General features: G+C 36.8%; 1 protein-coding gene across 1 annotated transcript in view; it reads right to left on the reverse strand.

Moving 5' to 3' along the window:
- LOC149247634 (protein LEAD-SENSITIVE 1-like) overlaps nucleotides 1-24,207 on the reverse strand; it is a 35,038-nt gene extending 10,831 nt beyond the window's left edge. Inside the window, exon 1 of the mRNA XM_089455914.1 lies at nucleotides 24,017-24,207. Within this exon, the coding sequence (XP_089312040.1) occupies nucleotides 24,017-24,110 (94 nt within the window). The 5' untranslated portion in view covers nucleotides 24,111-24,207. The remainder of the gene's footprint in view (nucleotides 1-24,016) is intronic.
- Between the last annotated feature and the right edge of the window lie 744 nt (nucleotides 24,208-24,951).

Here is a 24,951-nt window from a genome sequence, read left to right on the forward strand (position 1 = left end):
AAGAGTTTGTTTTTGACATATTGAAAAGTGATTGGGAGCTTATAAAGGTTGGTAAAGAGCTATTAAAGGGCTCTATTAAAAAAAAGTTGTTTTTATATATTAAATAAAGTGTATGGTTTGAAAATGTTTATAAAGATGTTTTCAAAAATATATTTTTCGATACTATTATAAAGTTGTTTTTCCTCATTAAAGAAAAAGGGAAAGTTGGTTTTGAAAAGAAAATTTCTAAAGTGTTGTTTTTTTTAAACAGAAAAGGGTTTTATTGAGAAGAGAGTTTAGGGCTTTGCAAAACTTTGCGAGTCTACAAAATTATTTGTCTTTTTGTCAAGCATGACAAGTTTTTGGTCGAAGATTGTTCCTTACGGGGACACATATTGAAAATTATATTCTTTTTCGGGGGCGATATGGAAGACAACCTCATGCAATCAGCAACTATAAGAAAAGGAATGACAACAGTCATGGGTCGTAAAATGCAACTGAAGAAGACTAAGAAAAGGAATCGAAAAGAAGAGGAAGATATTATTGTCGTACTTAGAAAGGTTCGGGCCTCAACCGAGGAACTTAGAAGTCTAGCAAAAGATGAAGAAGAATTTGGTGCAAGGGGGAGTGACATGCAACAAGAAATTAGGTCACAAGCAAAGAAGTGAGCCACAAATCTAATAATAGATGAGAAAGACCCTGAGAGGAAAACAGAGCTTGGAGAATTCCACTCAAAATTGGATGATAGTTTCAGAGAGAGAAGTAGGAGCCTCTATATGTGAAGAAGAGAAAGAGCATATAAATGCTGAAGGAATCCATTGTAATGTGGATGATGCAGATGATGGTGAATCCCACTGTGCTGAAACACATGTGGATGATGAATGAAAAGTGAGATATGAATTGGTGCAAACAACCATAGTTGATGGATTTGGTGAAGTTCAGATTATCAATGAAATTGGCAATGGGCACATGCATGCTCAGATATCCCACCATAGTGTGGATGAACATTATCTTGATGATATGTGTGGTTTATTTTTTGAGATAGTGATTGATTATGGAAATATAGCAAGCGCCATGTTTGATGAAGAATTGAAGGTTGAAGCTGCAATTGTAGCAACAATATATGAAGAAGTTGGAACTGCTCATGAAGCAGTGTGTGATCTAGCAACAGCTAACAATCAAGAAGAGGATAAAGTGATTGAAATTTTTTTGATGAGAATATCCAGTTACAACATAACAATGGAAGACAACCTCCACGCAGTTGAAAATAAGGGAGAGAATGAAGCTCTCACTAAAGAGCTTGATAATGATGTTTTTAACATTTTTTTTGAATATACAGTTATTCAGAATAGCATGGACGAAAAGGTTGAAAACAAAGTTGTTAATAAATTTGATGCAGATTTGAAGCTCATTGAAGAATGGATTCAGAAACCAACAGAACAAATTGATGTGAGCCCTAAAGCAATAGATGGAATAAAAGAATTGAATGAAATGGTGAATGTTGATCTTGATTGTGTAAATTACATGAAAAAGGCAACAATACCTGATGATGAAAGTGAAAAGAATGATATGAAAGATAAATATGAATGCATTGAAACCATTTTTCAACAATCGAGTCAAGAAGAGATAAGATTATGCTATCAAGAAATATGGCAGAAAGAGAGTCATGAATATGAAGTGCAAAAAGCATAGCAAAGAAGAAAGTTTGAAGATGCAATGTTGTGGCAGCAGTCCATGGTTGAATGAATATTTGAAGAGGAAGGTGTAGTAGACAAGATGAGATTGTGTTCCGGCAAAAAATCAAGAAAAGTGAAAGAAAACCTACAACAACAACAAGTAAAGAAATATGGAGCCTACAACGAACACCCGCAACTGAGAATAAAGCAATTTCGAGGATTTAAAATTCAGAAGAAGATAAAAAGAAAATGCAAAATTGTGAAAGTCTTGACCCATTATAAGCTTAGCTAAGATATAGACCAGCAGACATATTACAGTGATAATTGAATCAATTTATATTGTAAGCCTATCAGTCATAGTTAAGTAATGTTGAGTCATATAGTCATAATTAAGGGGGAGTGTTAGAAATTGTAATTACTCCCACATGAGGAGTTGACTAAAATTAGAGAGTCAGTTAAAACTCAGTGTTGAGTCAAGTTGAGTGATGGATAAAGAGTTAAGTGTAGTCCATATTTCAAAGAAGACAGTTTGAAGATGCAATGTTGTGGCAGCAGTCCATGGTTGAATGAATATTTAAAGAGGAAGGTGTAGTAGACAAGATGAGATTGTGTTTCGGCAAAAATTCAAGAAAAGTGAAAGAAAAATTACAACAACAACAAGTAAAGAAATATGGAACCTACAACGAACACCCGCAACAGAGAATGAAGCAATTTCGAGGATTTAAAATTCAAAAGAAGATAAAAGGAAAATGCAAAATTGTGAAACTCTTGACCCATTATAAGCTTAGCTGAGACATAGACCAGTAGACATATTACAGTGATAATTGAATCAATTTCTATTGTAAGCCTATCAGGCATAGTTAAGTAATGTTGAGTCATATGGTCATAATTAAGGGGGAGTGTTAGAAATTGTAATTACTCCCGCATGAGGAGTTGAGGAGTTGACTAAAATTAGAGAGTCGGTTAACTCAGTGTTGAGTCAAGTTGAGTGATGGATAATGAGTTAAGCGCAATCCATATTTAAAGTGTGAGTTCACTGGGTTAAGTGTGTGTTCATGTTAAGATATTTTAGGCGAGTCGCTAGTCGAAAAAGTTTAAATACCCTTCACCAGGTTCATTGTAAGAATTAAGTTTTGTGTGATCAATAGAAGAGCTGCAACTCGTGCGTTTTGTGTGTGAATTTGTGTTTTGTCTCTTACACCTTTCCAACAAATATATGGCATAGTTAAGTAATGTTGAGTAATATAGTCATAATTAAGGGGGAGTGTTAGAAATTGTAATTACTCGTGCATGAGGAGTTGACTAAAATTAGAGAGTCAGTGAACTCAGCCTTGAGTCAAGTTGAGTGATAGATAAATAGTTAAGTGCAGTCCATATTTAAAGTGTGAGTTCACTGAGTTAAGTGTGTGTGCATGTTAAGATATTTTAGGCGAGTCGCTAGTTGAAAAAGTTTAAATACCCTGCACCAGGTTCATTGTAAGAATTAAGTTTTGTGTGATCAATAGAAGCGCTGCAGTTTGTGTGTTTTGTGTGTGAATTTGTGTTTTGTCTCCTATACCTTTCCAACAAATATATTTAGGAAGTCATTCCAACATATAAATGTACCATTCCAAATTTCTCACCGTATATGGAAAGAGGTAAAAAATAAATAGTTAAGATTAGTTGCTAAACTAGCTTTGTTACCATTTTTAGAAAAAGAATTTATTACTTCATGTGATAGTTTAATTAATATGAAATTTATCAATTTTCAAAACTGCAAACTTATCATTTGGTACCATACTTTAATATCAAATTCACAGTTTTTTAGCAACTGCATGTATTTTAACATGCAATTTACTGTTATCTATAACTTTTTTAAATATAGCGAATCTGCATCAAAGTTGAAAGCTCACAAGATGATAAAGTCAGGCGGACACGTAAACAGAAATGGCAAATAGATTTCCAGTGTAAGTAAGATTCATGTAGAAAGCAAACATAAAGATTACGAGAAGCAAACCATAACCCAAACATTCTAAAGAAAAAAAACCTTAACTGGAAAGAAAAGCAACCTTGTTGTCTCTTCCAAAATCAGAATCCCTGTACGCATAATCGCTAATTAAAAATCAAAGTGCATGGTATATGAATGGAAAATTCGATGAGAGTATCAAAATCTTTCCTCAACGGAAATCAACCATAATGATAATTGTTTAGGAAGCCAATTTAACAGATGATTTTCCTTAATGATGAAATATAGTTTGAATAGTTAATGAGATGAATGTTATCCTCCCGCTTAAATTTTTACTGTAAAAGGTTTAAAGCTGTTTGTTGTGAAGGCCAGTTTGAATAGGTGCAGGCCACTATCCTCCACTTAAATTTTTGTGGCATGTTGGTTGCTAGTAGACTAATTAATTTTCCTCGTTTTAGGCTAACTTACCTGACAAAAAACTATTGCATGTGGATATGAAATTGAACAAGAAATGAGTTCAGGTGGATATGAAATATGAGATAGACATTAACGGGCCCGCTCATGAATTGTTATTTGAAACCCCAAAAGCATACAACCAAGAAAAAGTGACTTCATGAGTTATAATGGATGGCCATGTCTCAAAGAAAGCAACTTTTTGTGGACAGTAAATAAAACGACAAATGTGGAAAACTCTTCTTGAATTTCTTAATCCCCTTTTCACACCATGGATCCACATCCCAAAAATGCTCATATGGTGTGAAATGATGTATGTTTTGCCATGTATAAAAATTGTTCATACAAAAAAATTAATATCTTTGATACAAAACGTTGAATTTTAGCATGAAAAATAAATGGCAGGAAGTAGTGTAAGAGAAATTGTATTAAGGAATGTAAATACAAAATTGAAAGGATGAAGTTCATATATATAAGTTTATATGAATTTGGAAGGCTTTAATTTGATAAAAGAATAAAATTTTGAAATTTCAGTATTTTATTTAGCCCAAAAATATAACTCATAAAAATGAATTCACATATATATATATATATATAATTATTTATAAAAACATTAATTAATATTTATTTTTATAAATAAATTTATATAAATCTAATTAATATATTTTAATTTATTTTTTTAATTATTTTGCCATTTATTCTTTATGCAAATGTTCATTGTCCTTATAAAAAAAAATTCTCTTTTAAATTTTATATCAATTTGTCTATGTTTAAATGTTCATTATCCTTGTGAATCCAAATGGAAACACAAATAAGGAATTCATCTTTCACAAACCACTTTTCCTAAGCTGGAAGTTCATCCTCCTAGCCAACTAGATAAGTGGTAATGATGCCATGACATTGTTGATGGCCAACAATATATCATGTAGAAGCAAAGAATGAAAATTAGGCACATTTCCCACCAGCTAGAAGATAGGGAACTCTTACTTCACATTAAGAGGGTTCATAAATCGTTTGCTAGGATACATTAACTACTAAATTAATACAAAGTTGTGAAGAAAACTCGAGCTTATCAACACTTTTTCATAACTTTTGCAAAAATGTGTAGAGATTATATTGAAGTGAATGGAACTAGTGAGGAACTAGTGAGGATTACCCCTAAAAACGTTGCTTCTAAAGGTACAACAATACTTCATCAATTATTTAGAATGGAGATACATTGAGATGGTGATATTTGAGTCCCTTCACATGCTTTTTATTTTTCGAGAGTGCTACTTAAAATTGCAATGAGTTTGGGTATTTAGGTGAAAAAAGGAAGTGGCATATTTCTGGGTGTTGTGCTATTGTTGAGAGTTAGGAGAAGGGAAGAAAAATGGAAACTAAAAGGTGTCTATGGTTAGCACCCATAAAAAACTTTAAAATTGCAACAAGTTTGGGTAATTAGGTGAAAAAAGGAAGTGGCATATTGTTGGGTGTTGTGCTATTGTTGAGAGTTAGGAAAAGGCAAGAAAATTGGAAACTAAAAGGCGGCTATGGTTAGTACCCATAGAAAACTTCAAAAAGGCTCTGCAAGAGTGCTACAACCAAAGATCAATGCAATGGTACTACAACCAAAGATTAGAAGAGATTAAATTCACAAAAGGATTGATTGACCTTAAATACAACTAAAAGTAACATAGCTACAGTTTCCAAGAAGATTAAAAAAAATTCAATTAGAAAAGGACTTCACTAGTGCTAATGTGACTATGTAATGAGAGGGTATCTAACAAACTTCTTACTAGTCTCTTTACTCAAGTCAACCAAGTTTTCAAGGCATCTTTCATACTAGATATCCTTGATCTCTTTTTTAGTTGCTATGCCTAATGATTTTCTTAGATGTGCTTGTTATCTTCCTTTAGCTCCTACAAGTTGTGATTAACTACTTTCCACTTTATATAGTTTAATGTGCATGAAAAAGTCGTTCACCACTAAGACTTATTGATATCTCACTAATCCTAGTACCACTCTAGATCATTTTTTCATTTTAATTCCTTATTAACATTTTAGTGATGCTTATACATGCTGAAAAATCCAGGTCTTACACAAAGGCATCATTGAAAAAACGAGGTGACATTGTATTAGGCATTATTGTTACATGAAATGGAATAATGCAACCACTTTGAACATTGAAAGGATAAAGGATCCAAGCTTATATGAAGTAAGACCAACCACTCGTTAAATTATCACCTTTTGTAGTACATACACCCTATATGGCATGTTTAAAGTTATGAATGATTGAATTACAATATACTTCTAAACATATTTCAAATAATTTACTTCAAATAAAAGTCAACGTTGCTTTCAATTAAAATGTAGGGGAAGCCAACATATTTTAACTTTTTATCTCATTTATGTTGATTATCAATATATGTTTGAAACAATGTTAATATTGAGTTGCGGGGGGGTTGCGAGGGGGAGGGGAGGGGCCGGGTGAATTAGTATTAAGGCTAACTTAAATTTTTGTTCTAATTTATACTTCTATTCAAACATGCCAACCATCATGAGAAATCAACAGCATATCATGTGAATCAACATAAATCAACACATAAACACAAACACCATGAGAAATATAAACATGAGACACAAAGGTTTAACGTGGAAACCCTTATGGGAGAAAAACCACCAATTCTTGTTTGTTATTTGATGTAAAAATAAGCTCTTACTCTAGTACATTAAATTGTTTGTGAGCCACCACTCATAGGAAAAACAAACTCCCTTTGATTGTTTACTAACACCCACTAGCAGGAAGCACTAACTCCCTTTTTTTGTAGACACCTGACCAACTTACCAGAAGCACCAACTGAAGCATCAACTTCATGGATTTTTCGCAAACACCAACTTGCAAAAGGGCCCAACCCCCAAGCTTTTATCAGATACCCACTGATATGGAAGCACCAACTCCCAGTATGTAGGCTCCAACCCACACTCAATATGGAAATAAATACATTGAAAATGGTATCCACTGCCTATTTTCAACTGTTTGTTCTCCCCTGTAGCGTTCACATTACACAACCCACAAAACACTTTCGTCTCTTCTCACGCTGCTCATTCTATTTATTCAACCACAACATACATTTTGCTCTTTGACTGTAAACAATTTTGTAGCATTCTCAACACTTTTTTCTCTGCTGTTGGACCTCGTCCTCATGCACTCTTAGCCTCTCTCTTCAGCATAGGTACTCTCAACCTCTCTCTACAACCTAGGCACTCTCGGCCTCTCTCTTCAGCATAGGCACTCTTGACCTCTCTCTATAACGCAGGCACACTTGACCTCTTCTCAGCAGCGCTCAGCCATAGAGCTCTTCACATAGCTCACTCAATAATGTTTCCTTTCCCCAATCTCATTACTGTAATCCTTGGTTTTATTCCACTGTAACACAAGAATAATGTTATCTTTCTCAACCATCACTTTGCCATCCACACTACCCATAAGAGTACTCCAGCATGGCTTGTTGTACTTCATAATATAGGATTGCCTATTAAAACTTATAACTGAAGCATGGAATTTTATCGTGTTGTATTGTCCTATTACACAACTAATACATCTTCATTAACTCACAAAATGGGCAAAAAATGTTCTTCCATGCCGACAATCAATTCTTATGCACCCAACAATATTTTCAATTTAATTCTCCATGGCATGCAAAGAAGCTCATAGGTGGCTTTTTTCCTTTCAATACAAGCACCATTGATGATTCTACACAATCATGGTCCTTTCTACCTTGACTTAGTGTTTCTTAACAATTTCCACTACCACTAGTTTCCAAAGGTCTATATTCTGACCCGTTTAAGCTTAAATATCCATACATAGTGAATGACCAGTTTGGTGTAAAAACCAAATATGGGGGAACCTACCAATTGAGATACCATCTTGTTCAAACTCCACAGATGCGTGAATATGACACAATGCCACATTTGGCACCCCTGCCAAAAATCGAGGACTTCTCCCAAAGCTTTCAACCCATCCATCCAAGTGTCCAAGAACTTTATTAAAGGCCCAAATCCTTTTTAATTCCATCACTGCAAAACATATTACCTCTACTTCCCCTTTTGAAATTAAATTACACACTTTTTCAATTCTTCCAAAATTATTTTAGCTCCTTATTTGTTGATGCCTAGCCTATTTTTCCATCATAGGAATAGGTGTTGTGACCTCCATCTAAGCCTCTAGGTTCTAAACTTCTTCCCTAGCCTATGAGGTCTTAATTCCTTTTATAAGCTTCTCTTCGCCCTTGGCATTCCATTACATGTAGCTTGACACTAACGCTTAACTCGTAGCTCTCAAACTAGCACTATCGCTTGCGCCTCCCTTGTAAACATTCAGGCTCCTCTAGGAAGGCTTAATTGTCTTGTGGGGTCCAAACGACGAATGCACCAACCAATAAAAAACCTGCAGGGATAAGCTGTCTCAGTGGGGTCCTCTTGAAACACGATGGTCCAATAACATTGCTCCCACGCTGAGTTATCTCTGACACTGCCTAGATCATCCTGACGCCTAGTAAGCCCGACAATCCTTCTATGTGTTGCTACAAAACCTTCTGGGCTCTAACCAACAGGATGGTGTCATGTTGTCATCACCTCTAACCAATAATGCACTACCACCTATCTCGCTATAAGAGACGAAAAAGAAAGGGTCCCTAGACCTTGGTTTTGTGAGAAAAACATTTATAAAAATTTATTAAGGGTTTGACCTTTTCTCTGCTTGCCACGTTTCCCGGTGCTTAGAAAAGCATCGTTGGTCAATACCGTCAATTGCCACCCATCTCAAAACCCCTTGCTAGATGTTTGTTGTATTGAGAGGGGGGTGTCAGGATGAACCTCCACCATTGATCTCCATATCGATGGTATGAGCATACTACCATCTCGACACTCATCTTCCCATTAACTCTTCTACTTGTTGACCCATTGGGACATCCTCTGATGTGCGTGGTGCCTGATTTCCCTTCGAACTTGCATGGTATTTAAAATCTTCTTGTGTTGTCTTGGTTCTTTGTCCTTTGCCCTACATAAAACTTCTCGGGCACTCCTATCAAGCCTACATGTAGGGAGGGCTCCACTGTTGTCCAATCAAAACGTTCCCCACTACTACTAGGTCCATGTCCACTTAACACTTCCATCCCGATACTCACCTTTGTGACCATTTAAAAAATTATGGGACCTGTCTGTCGGGCATAGATGTAGATCAGGCTACACTATCAACCAAACAAAGCACTCCTCACTATAGCACTGTTAGATCACGTTCGCCCAGTGCTTGGTTAGTTGCTATGCTAAAGAGCTGCATCATATTTGGAAAATCTGCTAAATCAACATGTCGTTAAATGGTCCCTTAGCTACTTTTGTCACTGTAACTTTGACTTTGGAGATCATGACTTTAACTGTCAATAAATTTCACTCTAGGATGCCATTTGCAGACTTCAATATACCATTATAAAGCTCTTTCTGAGCATAATCCAATTGTGCCACAACCGAGGACATCTGAGATGATGTCTTGATTTAGAAATTCCATCCAAGCATGGACCTCCCAACCATCATAGTCATCATATAAGGGCTTCTCCAATAAGTATACTGTTGTGATGATTCTCTTCAAGAGACTACAACAACCATGGGACGTCCCCTAAGCTCGACACATCATGAACTTAAATGCTAGTCCCATATTCCATCACAGTTAGGCTAGTGGACATCAATGTCAACGTCTGCTGCAACCAAGCTCAATGTTAATCAGGTTGACTAGACTAGTGGACATTAATGTCAATGCCTATTGTCACCTACCTCAATGCTAATTTGGTTGACATCAATACCAACACCCTTGCAGCCACTAGAAATCTAGAAAATGCCAAATATCCAATAATCTTCACGTGGCATTTATGGCAACACCTTAACACTTCTCCACATTGATGGCAAATCCTCATGTTTCTTCCACACTTCTCCTTGCATGAGCCACTAATCGCTTTCTCTCCTCGACATGGGCCATCACAACTTACTGGCTTTCTCTCCTCTGCATGGCCCATTACAACTTACTCTCCCCCTTTGACATCAATGGCAGAGAGCTACAAGTTGCTTCTTCACCCCCTTACAATCATTGATTGAAGGTCAAGTTGCTAATGTGAATTCTGCTTTGCTAACTTCTCTTCTCTAGGGATGATATCTCTAATGAGGCTTGTCAATTCTTCCATCCAATATCAGCTACACTCATCATGGGTATAGGCAATTGCAAAGCTAAACGCTAGAAAAAAAATCCATTATGCCTTTCTTGTAGCTAATCCTGCTTTATAAACTGGACATATGTGATATGCTCCCCCTGAACATATATTGGCTCTTCTTTAAATACCCATCCAATTCTCATTACCTTATGGCTATTGGCTGAGTACTCTTTCTACAAATATATATTTTTTATCAATTAAAAGAAACTTATACCAATTGAAATTTCTCATGGTATTGTTGTTGAATGAAAATACCAGCCATCAGTGATGCATTGAGCTTGTTTTTCATTGTTTTTGTTTTTGTTGCCTCAAAGATTGTGCTCACTTCTCCTGAGCATCTTAATAGTCACTACTGCTCCCCTTGAGAACATATTGCTACACATATGGATTGTTGCTTAAGTAAGGGTATTTCACCCAAGATGAAAACCTTTAATTTCCTATGCAATATTTCTTCCTGAGGTTGAAAATGTTTTCCTTCTACTACTTACTAAATTAGCTTCCCCTAAGTCAGTGCTCTTTGATCTCTTGCATATACTTCCTTGCTTCTGCATGGGGACTAATTCTGTGGACTTGAATTAACTATGGGCCTCTTTTCATTCCACGCTCTTGTTGTAACTCATCTTCTTCTCAAAACTTAAAGTGTTGTGAACTCCCCATAAAACCAAACAAACTACATTCCCCTTCTCTTGCAATTTTGTTATGTTTGAGATAAACAAATTCATTACTATAATCAACAAGGGGACTTGGTCATACCTCCAATTCTCAGATGCATCACTCTATATAAGATTTACTATGCCTACATTTGAATTATTTGGCCTCACTTGAGACCATTCTCTTCTTTTAATCAAGAGAAATAGAGGACCTACTCCCCTTGAGTAGATTTTTCTCCTCCTTCCAATGCTTCAATGGTCAAGTCCTAACAAGAGCATTATCTTTTAGTTTCTTTTTCAACTTGCATTGGTTTTCATCTAGGTTGTGTTGATTGGAAGGACACTCCTCCCTTCTTTCCTCTTTCTTTTTCCATATCTTATTGCTACCTTTCTTCCTTATAGAGGGGTCTATTATGAGGGTAAGAGGATCTTTCTTCTTGTTTTTCTTTTGATTTATTTCTCCTTTTTAACCTTGATCTTTTTACACATAACATTGAAGATGTACTAGTGATCATTTTATCCATCCTCAATTTTGGTTATCAAGGACTGAGCTGCTCCATTTTCATGTATATTCTGAGAAGCATCCTTCTTCTTCTCATATATGGAAATCACTATCTTGTGCCCAATATTGTCACAATTGTAGCATTCTACATGGCTTAGGAATGGGGAAAAATGATTTTTGTGTGTGACAACATTCTTTTCAAACCCACTATTGTTGCCACCATGCTTATTTCTAGTCATCCTATGCCTTCTTGGGTCACTTCTCCCCAACACATTTTGTTTTCTTACAAACCTTCTACAATATTTGGCTCTATGCCCAAAATTGTTGCAAGAAAAACAATAGCCATAAAAGGGATTTTGAGGACTAAATACACCTTTACTTTGAGTGCTTATTCCTTGAGGGGGAAAGGACCTCAGTTGGTTCTTCATGTGTCTTCCATGGTTGTCTCGATAGCTACCTTGCATTCTTCCTTTTTGTTGTGTAGCTCCCTTCCTCTATTCTCCTCAATGTTGTTGCTTAACATTATGTTGTTGTCTTTACTTCTCTTGTTGTTGTTGGTTTCCAAAAATTATTTTCCTTTATTATTGTTGGGACCTTCAACTTCCTTTGTTCTATTGGATCTTGATTCTTCTTTGTGGCCAAAACTAGCCTTGATGAGAGGGGATCTCTACTTAGCAAACATCTTATCCAAGGCCTTCCTTCTCCTTTCAAGCTTCTAATATTGAGACAAATCTTTATTTTTCCTTTTAGGACATGTCTCAATGAGACTACTTCATCTTGTAGTCTCTCATATAAGGCTTCCTTTTCAAGCAACTTATTCACTAACATTTCATTCAATATATTAACCTCTCCTTGTTGAGCATTTAGGTCAACATCTTTTTTTCTCAACTTCTCATTCTCCAGCTCATATTCTTGCAGTTGCTCCTTTTTCCTGGGGTTGGAATTTGGATAGCTCATTGATCTCTTTTAGACAAGAGATGAGATTCTTACTAAAGTACATCCTTTCATTCAGATATTTTTCTTTGTTATCAGAGGTGCTAGCAGATCCACCACAAAGATCTAAATTCCTCTCTATGTACATGGAATCTTCCATAGGTCTGAGAAGTATTCCATATTCATCACTACCATGGCTACTCCTATCCTCTTCATGGGATATACTCTCTTCTTCTTTTGAGGATCCCTCATTTGCTATTGCTACTAAGGTAGGTCTATCTACATCACTTCTAGATGCATTTCTATATTCAAAACCTTGACATGAACATATAGAAGATAAATGGCCTATCATTTTAGTTTATCATAGAGCAATGGAATAGCTTTTGAGCAACATTACCTTTCTTCTAATTCATCATCATCATCAACTTGAGAGTGATGACTAGTAGGTTGTGCATTAAGAGAAAGATCTCTAATATCCTTAGCATCTCTTTTATGGGATGGTTTGTTCGACTTCTTCCTTGTCCTCTTCTATTTATCATTTCCAGCACCATCGTTTGCATGTTTTGGTTCACTACTTGAGCAACAAGGTTCTTCGACCTTCTCTTGAGCCACATTGCTATCTCCTCCATATAGACAATATGACTTGTCCCATTTTTCCATTTTTGTCTCACTTTATGAACATCTGACTTTGATAACCCTTTCATGATAATCTCCTTGGCTTTTGCACTAAACTTATTCTTCTCTCCATATTCTTTAGACAACCAAACATTTTCATTGATGACCATTAAATAGGCTCCCATTCTAATCCTTTAGATCTCATAATCTGATCCATTTCGAAGTCGAACTTGCTCTAGTGATAGCCAAACTTCATTAGTCATTGTTTCCTTTTGATCTACCTTCAACTAGTTAAGTTTTTCCTGAAGGAACCAGGATATGATACAAATTGTTTGAAACAATGTTAAAACTGAGAGGGGGTGTGAACTAATATTAAGGATAATTTAAAATTTTATGCTAATTTATACTTCTATTCAAATTTGGAAACCATAATTTAAGGAATCAACAACATATCATGTGTGGCAACATAAATCAACACATGAACACACACACACACCATGAGAAACATACACAAGAGACACAAAGGTTTAATGTGCAAACCGTTATGGGAGAAAAACCACCAAAGCTTGTTTGTTATTTGATGTAAAAATAAGCTCCTACTCTATTACATCAATATTTTTGTGAGCCGCCACTCACAGGAGGCACCAACTCCCTTTGATTATTTGCTAGCTCCCGCTAGCAGGAAGCACCAACTTGCTTCTTTTGTAGAAACCTGATCAACTTACCAGAAGCACCAACTTCATGAATTTATTATAAGCATAAACTTGCAAATCATTGGATTTATGCAAGCACCAACTTGCAGGAGGCCCCAACCCCCAATCTTTCTTCAGATACTCACTGAGATGGAAGCACCAAATCCTTGTAAGTAGGCTTCAAACTGCACTCAGTATGAAAATAAATACACTGTAAATGACATCCACTCTGCTCATTTCCAGCTCTTTGTTCTCCCCTATAGCCTTCACCTTACACAACCCACACAACGCATTGCTCTATGCTCACTCTAATCATTTTGCTCATTCAATAATGGCATACATTTAACTCTTTGGCCGTCAACACTTTGGTAGCATACTCAACAGTATGTTATCTACAATTGGACCTCTTCTTCAAAAACTTTCAACCTCTCTCTTCAGCATAGGCACTCTTGACCTATCTCTGTAGCCCAAGCACTCTCAGCCTATCTCTTTAGCATAGGAACTCTCGACCTTTCTTTGTATCCTAGGAACACTTGTCCTCTTCTTAGTAGCAGTCACCCACGAAGCTCTCCACATAGCTCACTCAAAAATGCTTCCTTCCCCAATCACACTATTGCAATCCTTGGTTTTGTTCAACTACAAAACAAGAAACAATGTTATCTTTGTCAACCATCACGCTGCCATCCACACTATGCGAGAGCGTACTTCAACATGGCTTCTCATACTTCATAAGACATGATTACCTATTCAAACTCATAACTGAATCATGAATTGTTGTCTTGCTATATTTTCATATTACTCAGTCATTTCACCTTCGTTAACTCACATAATGGGCACACAATGTTCTTCTATGTCGTCAATCAATTCTTTTGCACCCAACAATCTTTTCAATTTAATTCTCCCTGTTGTGTAAGGAAGCTTAGAGGTGGATTGTTTCCATTCAAGATAGGCTCAGTTGATTATTCTACACAATCATGGTCCTTGTTGCCTTGACTCGATGTTTCTTGACAAGCACCACTGCCACCAATTTCCAAAGGTTGAGTTGTCGACCCATTAAAGCTTCGATATCCATACATGGAAAATGGCCAATTTGGTGTAACAAACAAATATGGGGGAACTTCCCAAGTGAGCTTCTGACTCGTCCAAACTTCACGAATGCATGAATATGGTGCAATGCAATATTTGGAAACACTATTAGAAATGGAGGACTTCTCCCAAAGTTGTCAACCCATCCATTCAAGTTCCCAAACACTTTATTAAAGGCCCAAAACCATTTTAATTCCACCGCTGCAAAACATAACCTTTGTGGCCCCTTTTTAAATTATATTACACACTTTTTCAATTATGCCAAAATGCTTTAAGATCCTTTGCTGGTGCCTAACCTTCTTTTCCATCATAGGACTAGGTGTTATGACCTCTAGCTAGGCCTCTAGGTGCTAAACTTCTTCCCAAGCTCACAAGGGATTAATTCCTTTTATAAACTTATTCGCGCCCTTAGTCTTCCGCTACATGTATCCTCGTGATGGCGCTTAGCCCATAGCTCTTAAACTTGACACTATCGTTTGTGCCTCCCTTGTAAACTTTTGGACTCCCCTAGGCAGGCTTATTTGTCTTGTGGGGTCCAACCGATGCATGCACCATTGATTAAAAAAATTGCAAGGTTGAGTTGTCCTGATGGGATCCTCCCACAACACCATGGGCCAATATCATGGCTCCCAAGCTTAGCTATCTTTGACAACACCCATGTCATCTTAACACCTAGTCAGCCTAACACTCCCTATGGATGCTGCTACAAAAGCTTTCAGGCTCTGACCAACAAAATGACTTCACGTTGATGTCACCTTTGACCAGTAATTTGTTGCCACTTGTCCCCAAACCCTGGTTTTATGATCAAAACGTTTATAGAAATTTCTTAAGAGTCTAGTCTCTTCTCCACTTACCATGTTGCCCAATGCTTGGAAAACCACTGTTGGTCATTACCTGTGGTTGCCACTCATCTCGACACCCCTTGTTATATGTTTGTGGTATTGAGGGGGGGTGTCAGGTGAACCTCTATCATTGATCTCCAGTTCGGCAGTTTGGGCCTATTTCCATCTCAACACTCCTTTTGCCCTTAACTCTTTCACTTTCTGACACATCGTGACCTCTTCCGATGTCTATGGTGCTTGATCTTCCTCTAAACTTGCACGGTATTCAAACTCATCTTGCATCATTCCAATTCTTCATTCTTTGCCTTGCATAAAACTTTTGGGGCACTCTCGTCGGGCCTACATGTAGGGAAGGCTCCACCGTTGGCCAATCATAATGTTCCCCGTTGTTGTCAGGTGCACATCTGCCTGACACTTCCATCCCGACACTCACCTTCGCGACCCTTTAAAAACTTTCAAGACATATTCGTTGGGCTTAGTTGTAGAGTGGGCTCCACCATTGGCAAAACAAAACACTCCCCACTACAATGTTGTTAGACGACGTCTAAGAGGTCCTCTGTTAGCCATTGTGCTAAAGTGCTCCACTGTATTTGGCAAAGATGCCAAACTAGCATGTCACTAAAGGGTCCTTTAGCTACTTTTGGCACTGTAACTTTGACTTTGGAGGTCCTAAATTTGACTGTCGATAGCTTTTCATCTAGGAAGTCATTTGTAGACTTCAGTATACCGTTGGAAGGCTCTTTCTAAGCACAATTCAATTGTGCCACATCTAGGGGCATCTGAGCTGATCTTTTGATTAACAAATGCTTTCAAAGCATGGGCCTCCCAACAATCATAGTCATCATATCATGACTTCTTCAATGGTCTTGCTATTATGATGACTCTTTACAAAAGATTACAATAGCCATGGGATTCCCCCCTGAGCTTGGCACACCATGCACATTATCGCTAGCCCCAGTTGACATCATAGCTAGATTAGTGGACATCAATGCCAACGGTTGCTTCCACCAACCTCAATGCTAATCTAGTTGACTAGGCTAGTGGACATCAATACCAATGTTTGTTGCCACCTACCTCAATGCTAATCTAGCTAACATCAATCCCAACACACTTGTAGCCACTAGTCATCCAAACAATGCCAATGGTCGAACAATATTTTAAAAAACTTTCTTAATTAAAGATGTATGTTATATGCTACATTTGATCCTATTTAATTATATTGAATAATCATTAAATCCACCCTTTATCTAACAAACTTTATATTTACACCTAATACAATATATAAATAAGTTAGAGGTTCCATTGTAGAAATTTGATGGATTTTTATAAAAATAATAAAAAAAACACTTATTTATGTTATGTTATATAGTCATTAAAAGCACCCTTAAGATGCCAAACCTTATCTTTGCACCTAATGCAAAAGTATATTACACATTCCTTTAACTTAAAAGTTTTTTTTTAAAAATATAAAACATTTCATTATAAAAATAGAACTCGTTAACTATTAAAGGGTTATTAAATAATATTCTTACTCTAACGTCAAGTAAGATATTAATATCCAGAATTATACATTAACTATTATTTGAATAATAACTATTAATACATCAACTTACCACAATTATAATAATTATATTAAATTATATTGCTAAATCGATAAAAATACCACATACTATTCCATAAAAGTTGCACCAAACTTCCACAAACTTCCACTTTTTACTTACATTGGATGCATACTTCCACTCTTTACTTACATTGGATGTATTCTTTTAATCCTATTAACATACTTTTCTAATCAGTTTGAGACATTAATAAATATTAAGATAACTAATATACACAACTTTTATTAAAGCACCCGACATTCCATTACCATACCAAAATAGTTGGAGAAAACATAAAATGCAACAAAAGACTATTGCGACCAAAGATCACGGGGGCTTATATTCAAAGGTTTGATTGGTCTCAAAAACACCTGTAGTGTAAGGTGCGGCCTTTGGGGGAGCAATAAACACCAGCCAACGACCTAATTTTGACCTAGAGCAACAGTACGATGCATGAGGAGGTCATACTGCTTATAACAGCAACAGTACGATGCACGAGGAGGTCTTACTGCTTATAAGGAGTGTGATTTGTTTAATGATGGACGAAATTGCGAACCAGTACAACCAAGTGGATGGAAAACATCAAACAGCAAAAGCAATTAAACTTAAGCCTGCAAGAGATAAAGATATATCCACGTGTTTTAGGAAAACTGAACTGATTTAGCAATTTCCAATTTATTTACAATAATTCTGAAATGTTGGAATATTAATTCCAACTGCTGTGCAGCAGCAACAGCTGTTTTACTTTATTCATTTGTCTTTATCTGGCGCCCCACACTTTTCCCCCGATCTGTTAAATCACCGCTATTACCATCTTTTCACCGTTGGCTTGTTTGTGTTCCCAAAGGAGGAGGAAGATCAGATCTGGGCTCTGCGCCATAACAGCTCACCAAACAGCATTAAAGAAGAAGCATGGCCGAGAAGGAAAGTACCAGCCGCAACACTTATCAGTCTTGGGTTTCAGCACAACCGACTCAAGAAATACAGCAAGAAATCAAATCTGTTAATTATGAGCAGCAGATATTTCATCAGCAAGTTAAGGCGGTGAAGAACCTTTCCTGCACTATATATATGTGTAGACACAGCAGTGTAGAAGACAGAGAAAGATAGAGAGCAGAGGAGAGCACGCAGCAGCGTGAGTATAGTTTTCTGTTAGTGAATATGGAAACGCAGCACACAGCAGTGTTAAGAGTTTAGCAATATAGCGCAGCAGCGCTGGAATGTAATTTCTGTGTTTTTAAGAAAGAATGTGCAGCAGCATGAGCTCACATGAATGAAGCCATTTTGCACAGCAGTGCTGAAATTTTATGAGATAGTTGTTGTGTGGAACTGAAGCGTTCCTGATGTAATCCCTCTGTCAAGAGGAAGATGCTTTTCAGCATAGTTTGGTGAATCCCTCTGTTGAGAGGAAGATGCTCTTTAGCATAGATTGTAAATCCCTCTGTTAAGAGGAAGATGTTTTGTAACAGCAGTTGAGAAATCTCTCTGTGTGAGAGGAAGACAAATTTGCATCAGTTGATTTACTGTTTATAAATAGAAGTTCTTTTTGTGTGTTGCTGAAACACCTCGTAACTCAAAAAGTACTTGACGTCAAAATTTCCTGTTGCTGAAACACCACGAACAGCAACTGAAAATTTTTACGTTGTTGAAACACCGTTGCTGAAACACCTGTTTCAGCAACTGAGGAAAAAAAAAACTGTGTTGCTGAAACACCGTTTCCAGCAAACGAATTTTTATGTTTTTCTGTGTAAAAACAGAGTGCGATTTTTGTTTGTTTGTTATGGGATTTATCAGAAAATTCCAACATGGTATCAGAGCTAGTCCAGGCTCTTTGAAGGCGTCAAAGAAGCTGAAGGAAGATTTCTTGCAGCAGCAACTTCTCCAGCAGCGTGAAGACTCAGCCAAGAAAAATATAAGGTATTTCTCAAGAATTTCTTTTGTGTTGCTGTTGAAGAAACAATCAGTTATTTTAAAATACTCAGTCAAATGGCAAGGTCAAAGAAGAAAGTCACCAATCCTGCTAAGAATGTGTCTCCCTCTACTCCCAAAATAGAAGACAATCAACTTGAAAGCATTCTATTTGAGGCTTCAAGACTTAATGGAAATTTTGATATGTGGGAAATAAAAATGAGGACTGTCTTACAGTCTCAAGGGATTGAAATTTGGGAATCAGTGATTGATGATAGCAAGATGGATAGAGAATCCAAGGAGTGCAATGCAAAAGCAGCAAAGACAATTTTTGATGGACTGCCTGATTCTTTAAAGAAGAATCTTGGAAAATATACATCAGCAAAGGATATATGGGACAGACTTCATGACCTTCATGCAAAGGGAGCACTGACCACGACAATCAGTCAAGAAGAAAATTCTGAACCCATCATAGAAGCTGAAAATGAGAAGGTTGACCTCATCAAACTTCAAGTACAAGAAAGAGATGAAGAGCTCGCCAAGCTTAAGAAGGAACTTGATCAAAGCAAAAGGAAGCATCATGAAGAAGTCATATCCATGACAAATCAGTTGAATAAAGCAAGGAAGCAGGAAGATATCTTGTCAAATCAACTTGAACAAAGGCACAAGAGAGTGAACAAACTTGTAGAAGAGATTGGACAGTACAAGGTAGAGGTCTCCTCCCTTAAGTCTGAATTACAAGAAGCCAGGAAGCAGGCACAAGAAGCTGAGAAGAGAATGGAGAGCAGTCATGCAAAAGATGAAGAAATCTCCAAAATGAAGACAGATATTATCTCTCTTAAAATAGTATCAGCTGAAGCTACTTGTAGCAAGGAAGAAACTGAGGGACAACTAGCAAAGAAAAATAATGAATGTGAAAAGTTAGAAGAAGAGATTGTCCTCCTCAGGAAGAAGGTTGAAGGGATGAACAAGATCATGAAGAGCTCTCAAGCCTTGGATGATATGCTCAGCTATCACAGATCTCCATATGATAAATCAGGACTTGGGTATGTACGTGAACCCACAAACAAGTATGAAAATGCTTTAAGCAAAGGAGATGTGAAGAAAGTAGAAAGAAATTGTGATGCCCCTAGTTCCAGCAAAGGCAAGGAGAAAAATGAAGGCTGCAATAGAAGAAATCCTGCTCCAAGCAGAAAACCAGCTCCAAAAGGAAATGTAGATGATGTCAAAGAGGCAAGAGGCAATGGTTATCAACAAAGAATCTCAAGGCAGCAAGGCTTCAGAAGTGCATCAAAAAAACCTCCATCTCCCAGGTACCAAAGTTCATTTTTTGGTTATTGTTATTGTTGTTCAAACTTTGGTCATATGGCAAAAGACTGCAGAGCAGCTCATAGAGATAGATGTTGCAGTCTCCGACAATCTCCAAGAAACAATTTTGCAAGAAGAAATCATGAATTTTTATTCATGAACAATGTTGAATGTTTCAAGTGTCATAACATTGGGCATATGGCACGTGACTGTAACTTGACATGGGCCTTTACACAAGCTAAACCCATGCAAAAGAAGAAAGTTACACAAGTATGGAGGAGGAAGAAAACACAGTCCGAAAGTCCCTTGAGCTCTCTAGCCGATCTAAGTTTCTTTTGAGAAGATTCTGCCAAAAGAAGATAATGCATACATTAAAGGGGAGCCTGTAATTTTTTTTTTTTTTCATTATTGCTGAACTGTATTAACAGTCATTCTTTGATGAAGATCTTCTCATAAGGAAGAGATATGGAATTAAATCTCCCATGACAACAGAGAAGGAGCAGGTTGCTGATATTCTGACCAAACTATTGGACTAGAAAAGTTTTGAGTTTTTATTGAAATGTCTAGGTATGATTGAACGCCCAGCAGTTGAAATTAAAAGGGGAGTGTTGGAATATTAATTCCAACTGCTGTGCAGCAGCAACAGCTGTTTTACTTTATTCATTTGTCTTTATCCGGCGCCCCACACTTTTCCCCCGATCTGTTAAATCACCGCTATTACCATCTTTTCACCGTTTGCTTGTTTGTGTTCCCAAAGGAGGAGGAAGATCAGATCTGGGCTCTGCGCCATAACAGCTCACCAAACAGCATTAAAGAAGAAGCATGGCCGAGAAGGAAAGTACCAGCCGCAACACTTATCAGTCTTGGGTTTCAGCACAACCGACTCAAGAAATACAGCAAGAAATCAAATCTGTTAATTATGAGCAGCAGATATTTCATCAGCAAGTTAAGGCGGTGAAGAACCTTTCCTGCACTATATATATGTGTAGACACAGCAGTGTAGAAGACAGAGAAAGATAGAGAGCAGAGGAGAGCACGCAGCAGCGTGAGTATAGTTTTATGTTAGTGAATATGGAAACGCAGCACACAACAGTGTTAAGAGTTTAGCAATATAGCGCAGCAGCGCTAGAATGTAATTTCTGTGTTTTTAAGAAAGAATGTGCAGCAGCATGAGCTCACATGAATGAAGCCATTTTGCACAGCAGTGCTGAAATTTTATGAGATAGTTGTTGTGTGGAACTGAAGCGTTCCTGATGTAATCCCTCTGTCAAGAGGAAGATGCTTTTCAGCATAGTTTGGTGAATCCCTCTGTTGAGAGGAAGATGCTCTTTAGCATAGATTGTAAATCCCTCTGTTAAGAGGAAGATGTTTTGTAACAGCAGTTGAGAAATCTCTCTGTGTGAGAGGAAGACAAATTTGCATCAGTTGATTTACTGTTTATAAATAGAAGTTCTTTTTGTGTGTTGCTGAAACACCTCGTAACTCAAAAAATACTTGACGTCAAAATTTCCTGTTGCTGAAACACCACGAACAGCAACTGAAAATTTTTACGTTGCTGAAACACCGTTGCTGAAACACCTGTTTCAGCAACTGAGGAAAAAAAAAAACTGTGTTGCTGAAACACCGTTTCCAGCAAACGAATTTTTATGTTTTTTTTGTTTGTTTGTTATGGGATTTATCAGAAAATTCCAACATGAAATAGGAGCCACTGATTTTTCATTTTCCAAATCATCCAACAATGAAGGCAAGAGCGCATTAATGAAGAAAAACACTTGTAATGTGTTGCAATATGCATTTACCATTAAAACACTGAAATATGAAGAAAAATTTTCACACTATAAAGATAGCTATCTTTATAACTAGCGCTCATAGAAATCTTCATAGTGGCAATTAAATATTAAGAACAATCACCAAACTGCAAACAGTTAATTTTAATAGGTCGCAAATGCAAGTTCACAGCAAAATACACAACAGGCAGAGGAAAATCAGTGTACATGGAAACATTATTTATCCTAAAATTCCAAAGGAATTGGATTCAGCCAGGCTGTTTTGGTATGCTTCTATCTATAGTTCGCAAATGCAAGTTCACAGCAAAATGCACAACAGGCAGAGGAAAATCAATGTACATGGAAACATTATTTATCCTAAAAATCCAAAGGAATTGGATTCAGCCAGGCTGTTTTGTTATACTTCTATCTCTAGGCCATATGTTTTCTGATTAATCTCTAACCTCATGAACGAAGTATCGGTAGCATGTAGCATTCCTCTTCATTTTCAGCCAAAGAATCCCTCGTCCCTCTTATCGGAACAATATATAAAAACAAAACAACATAGAGAAGATTGGCTTAACTAAGAGATAGCTGGAATGTCAAGCCTCTAACTTTTTTGATGTTTAGGAAAAATTATTATAATTTAGTTGTCAAAGTCATTATTAGCTGTTATTGGCTAATGCAGGTTGATTTATCACTTTTATTCAAGGAAAACTAGGCTATCTAGTATTACTCCTTATCTATAAATGCAGACTGATTTATCACTTTTATTCAAAAAAACTAGGCTACCTAGTATTACTCTTTATTGGCAAATGCAGGTTGATTTATCACTTTTATTCAAGGAAAACTATACTACCTAGTATTACCCTTTATGGGCAAATGCAAGTTGATTTATCACTTTTATTCAAGAAAAACTAGGCTACCTAGTATTACCCCTGGTAGTATGTAAAAATGCAGACTTTCACTCCTGTTAGATACTTCTGAATCTTAGGCCATTAACTTGTTTCTTTATCTGAGAAAAAAATATCAACTAAACAAAAACAGTTTCTTTTCTCTTTATATTTTCCAAAGAAAAAAAATTTCTTTTTAAAATAAGTAACTTTTATTTTTTATAATAACCTTTCTTATATTTATATTTAAAATACAATGATTAATGACATATACCAACCTAACCAGCTTCAGAAAGACATATTTTGGAATCCAGCAGATAAAGTGAATTTAGGAAAAAATTAACTTCTATATATCTTATTCTTGAAATTTACGATGCAGATAAAAGGCAACATAACCCATACCTATTCTTGAAATTTACAATCCAGATAAAAAGGCAACATAACCCATGCCTATTCTATTCTATTTTATTTTTTTTTTTAAATTTACAGTCCAGATAAAATATTCTTGAAATTTACAAAACTACATATAATAACCCTTCACACCAACAAGCGGATCTCTTTCATATTGTGCGGATCTAATTCGAATCATTCTGGGAAGCAAACCATAACCCAAACATTTCAAGGAAAAAAAGAACTTAACAGCTGCCTCTTCCAAAACCTAGGTTCCCCGTACCCAAAAATCCAAACGGGTCACAATTAGACCCATGAGATCTTCATAAAACCCAACTTAAAGAAAATGATAGCAAACCTCATTGCCATTAAAAATTTAAAACCAGGAAAATTCTGAAAACAATTTGGGTATCACACCATACATATCCATACATATGTCACAGAAGCAAGTCAGAACAAATGCATTACAACGCAGAAAAATCTGATACCTTCTCAGTAACTGTTTTGAATGTAAAGGTTATATTGAGGCGAGGAATTGTACCGTGGTGAGCATATGTGTAACCTGCCCTCCATGAGTAAACATGGTCCCCAGCTCTGAGATCGCTTCTGTCCACCCTGTTGAAGAGAAAGCCCATTCTGATTAACTGAACTGAATCACAATGGATGGCGCAATGCAGAGGAGCCTGCCTCGGAGTCCCGCTGTCGAAATGGAATGCGCTGCGTTTTCCGATTTGCAGAAAAATGTAGGAAACTCTAGGTTTAAGCATGATTCATATAGGTACTATGATTGGACAGCGACGCCATGCGTAGAGGGACATTATCTATCACATCAATCTTGGCATCAATCCCTGGAATTTTACAGTCGGAAAACTTGCATCAATTCCCATATTTACCGTATTATGATACCATTCCCGGGAATCTTGGCATCAATCTTAACATCAATCCCTACCTTATCGGAATTTTAAAACAAACCCACATTTCAAATTTCCTGGTTATTTATGTTCACAATGTCCCGGAAGCATCTTGACAGTTGTGTAAAACAATTTTGCCCTTTGCAAACAATTTTGCATTCACATACAACAAAGTTATTAATGCTGCAAGTGACTAATGTTGCCTCAGCAGTCTGATATTCTCACGCTATCCTCCCATGAATTGATTGATACATCCTGATCCCCTCATTGCTATGAACGTACCACGCCCATGCACAGCCATTCCATTCATTCCTCTCGATGGTTTTGACAATATTATCCGATCAATTGACTGATCAATCTTCTCATACCTTTCCTCCTGATATCCTCCCACATATCAATTCACTGATCCATCCCCTGCTTTGAGAATATATTCCGAGAGAAATCCATTCTCGTACATTTCCTCCTACACGACCTTCACATATCAATTCACTGATCCATGCCCCGCTTTGAGAATAAATTCCGAGAGAAATCCATTCTCGTACCTTCCAATGAATTTCCTGATCCA

The sequence above is a fragment of the Pinus tabuliformis genome, chromosome 7, assembly GCF_031772625.1.
Source record: "Pinus tabuliformis cultivar Carrire ecotype Pingquan chromosome 7, CPIR1, whole genome shotgun sequence".
In the NCBI taxonomy this organism is placed as follows: Eukaryota; Viridiplantae; Streptophyta; class Pinopsida; order Pinales; family Pinaceae; genus Pinus; species Pinus tabuliformis.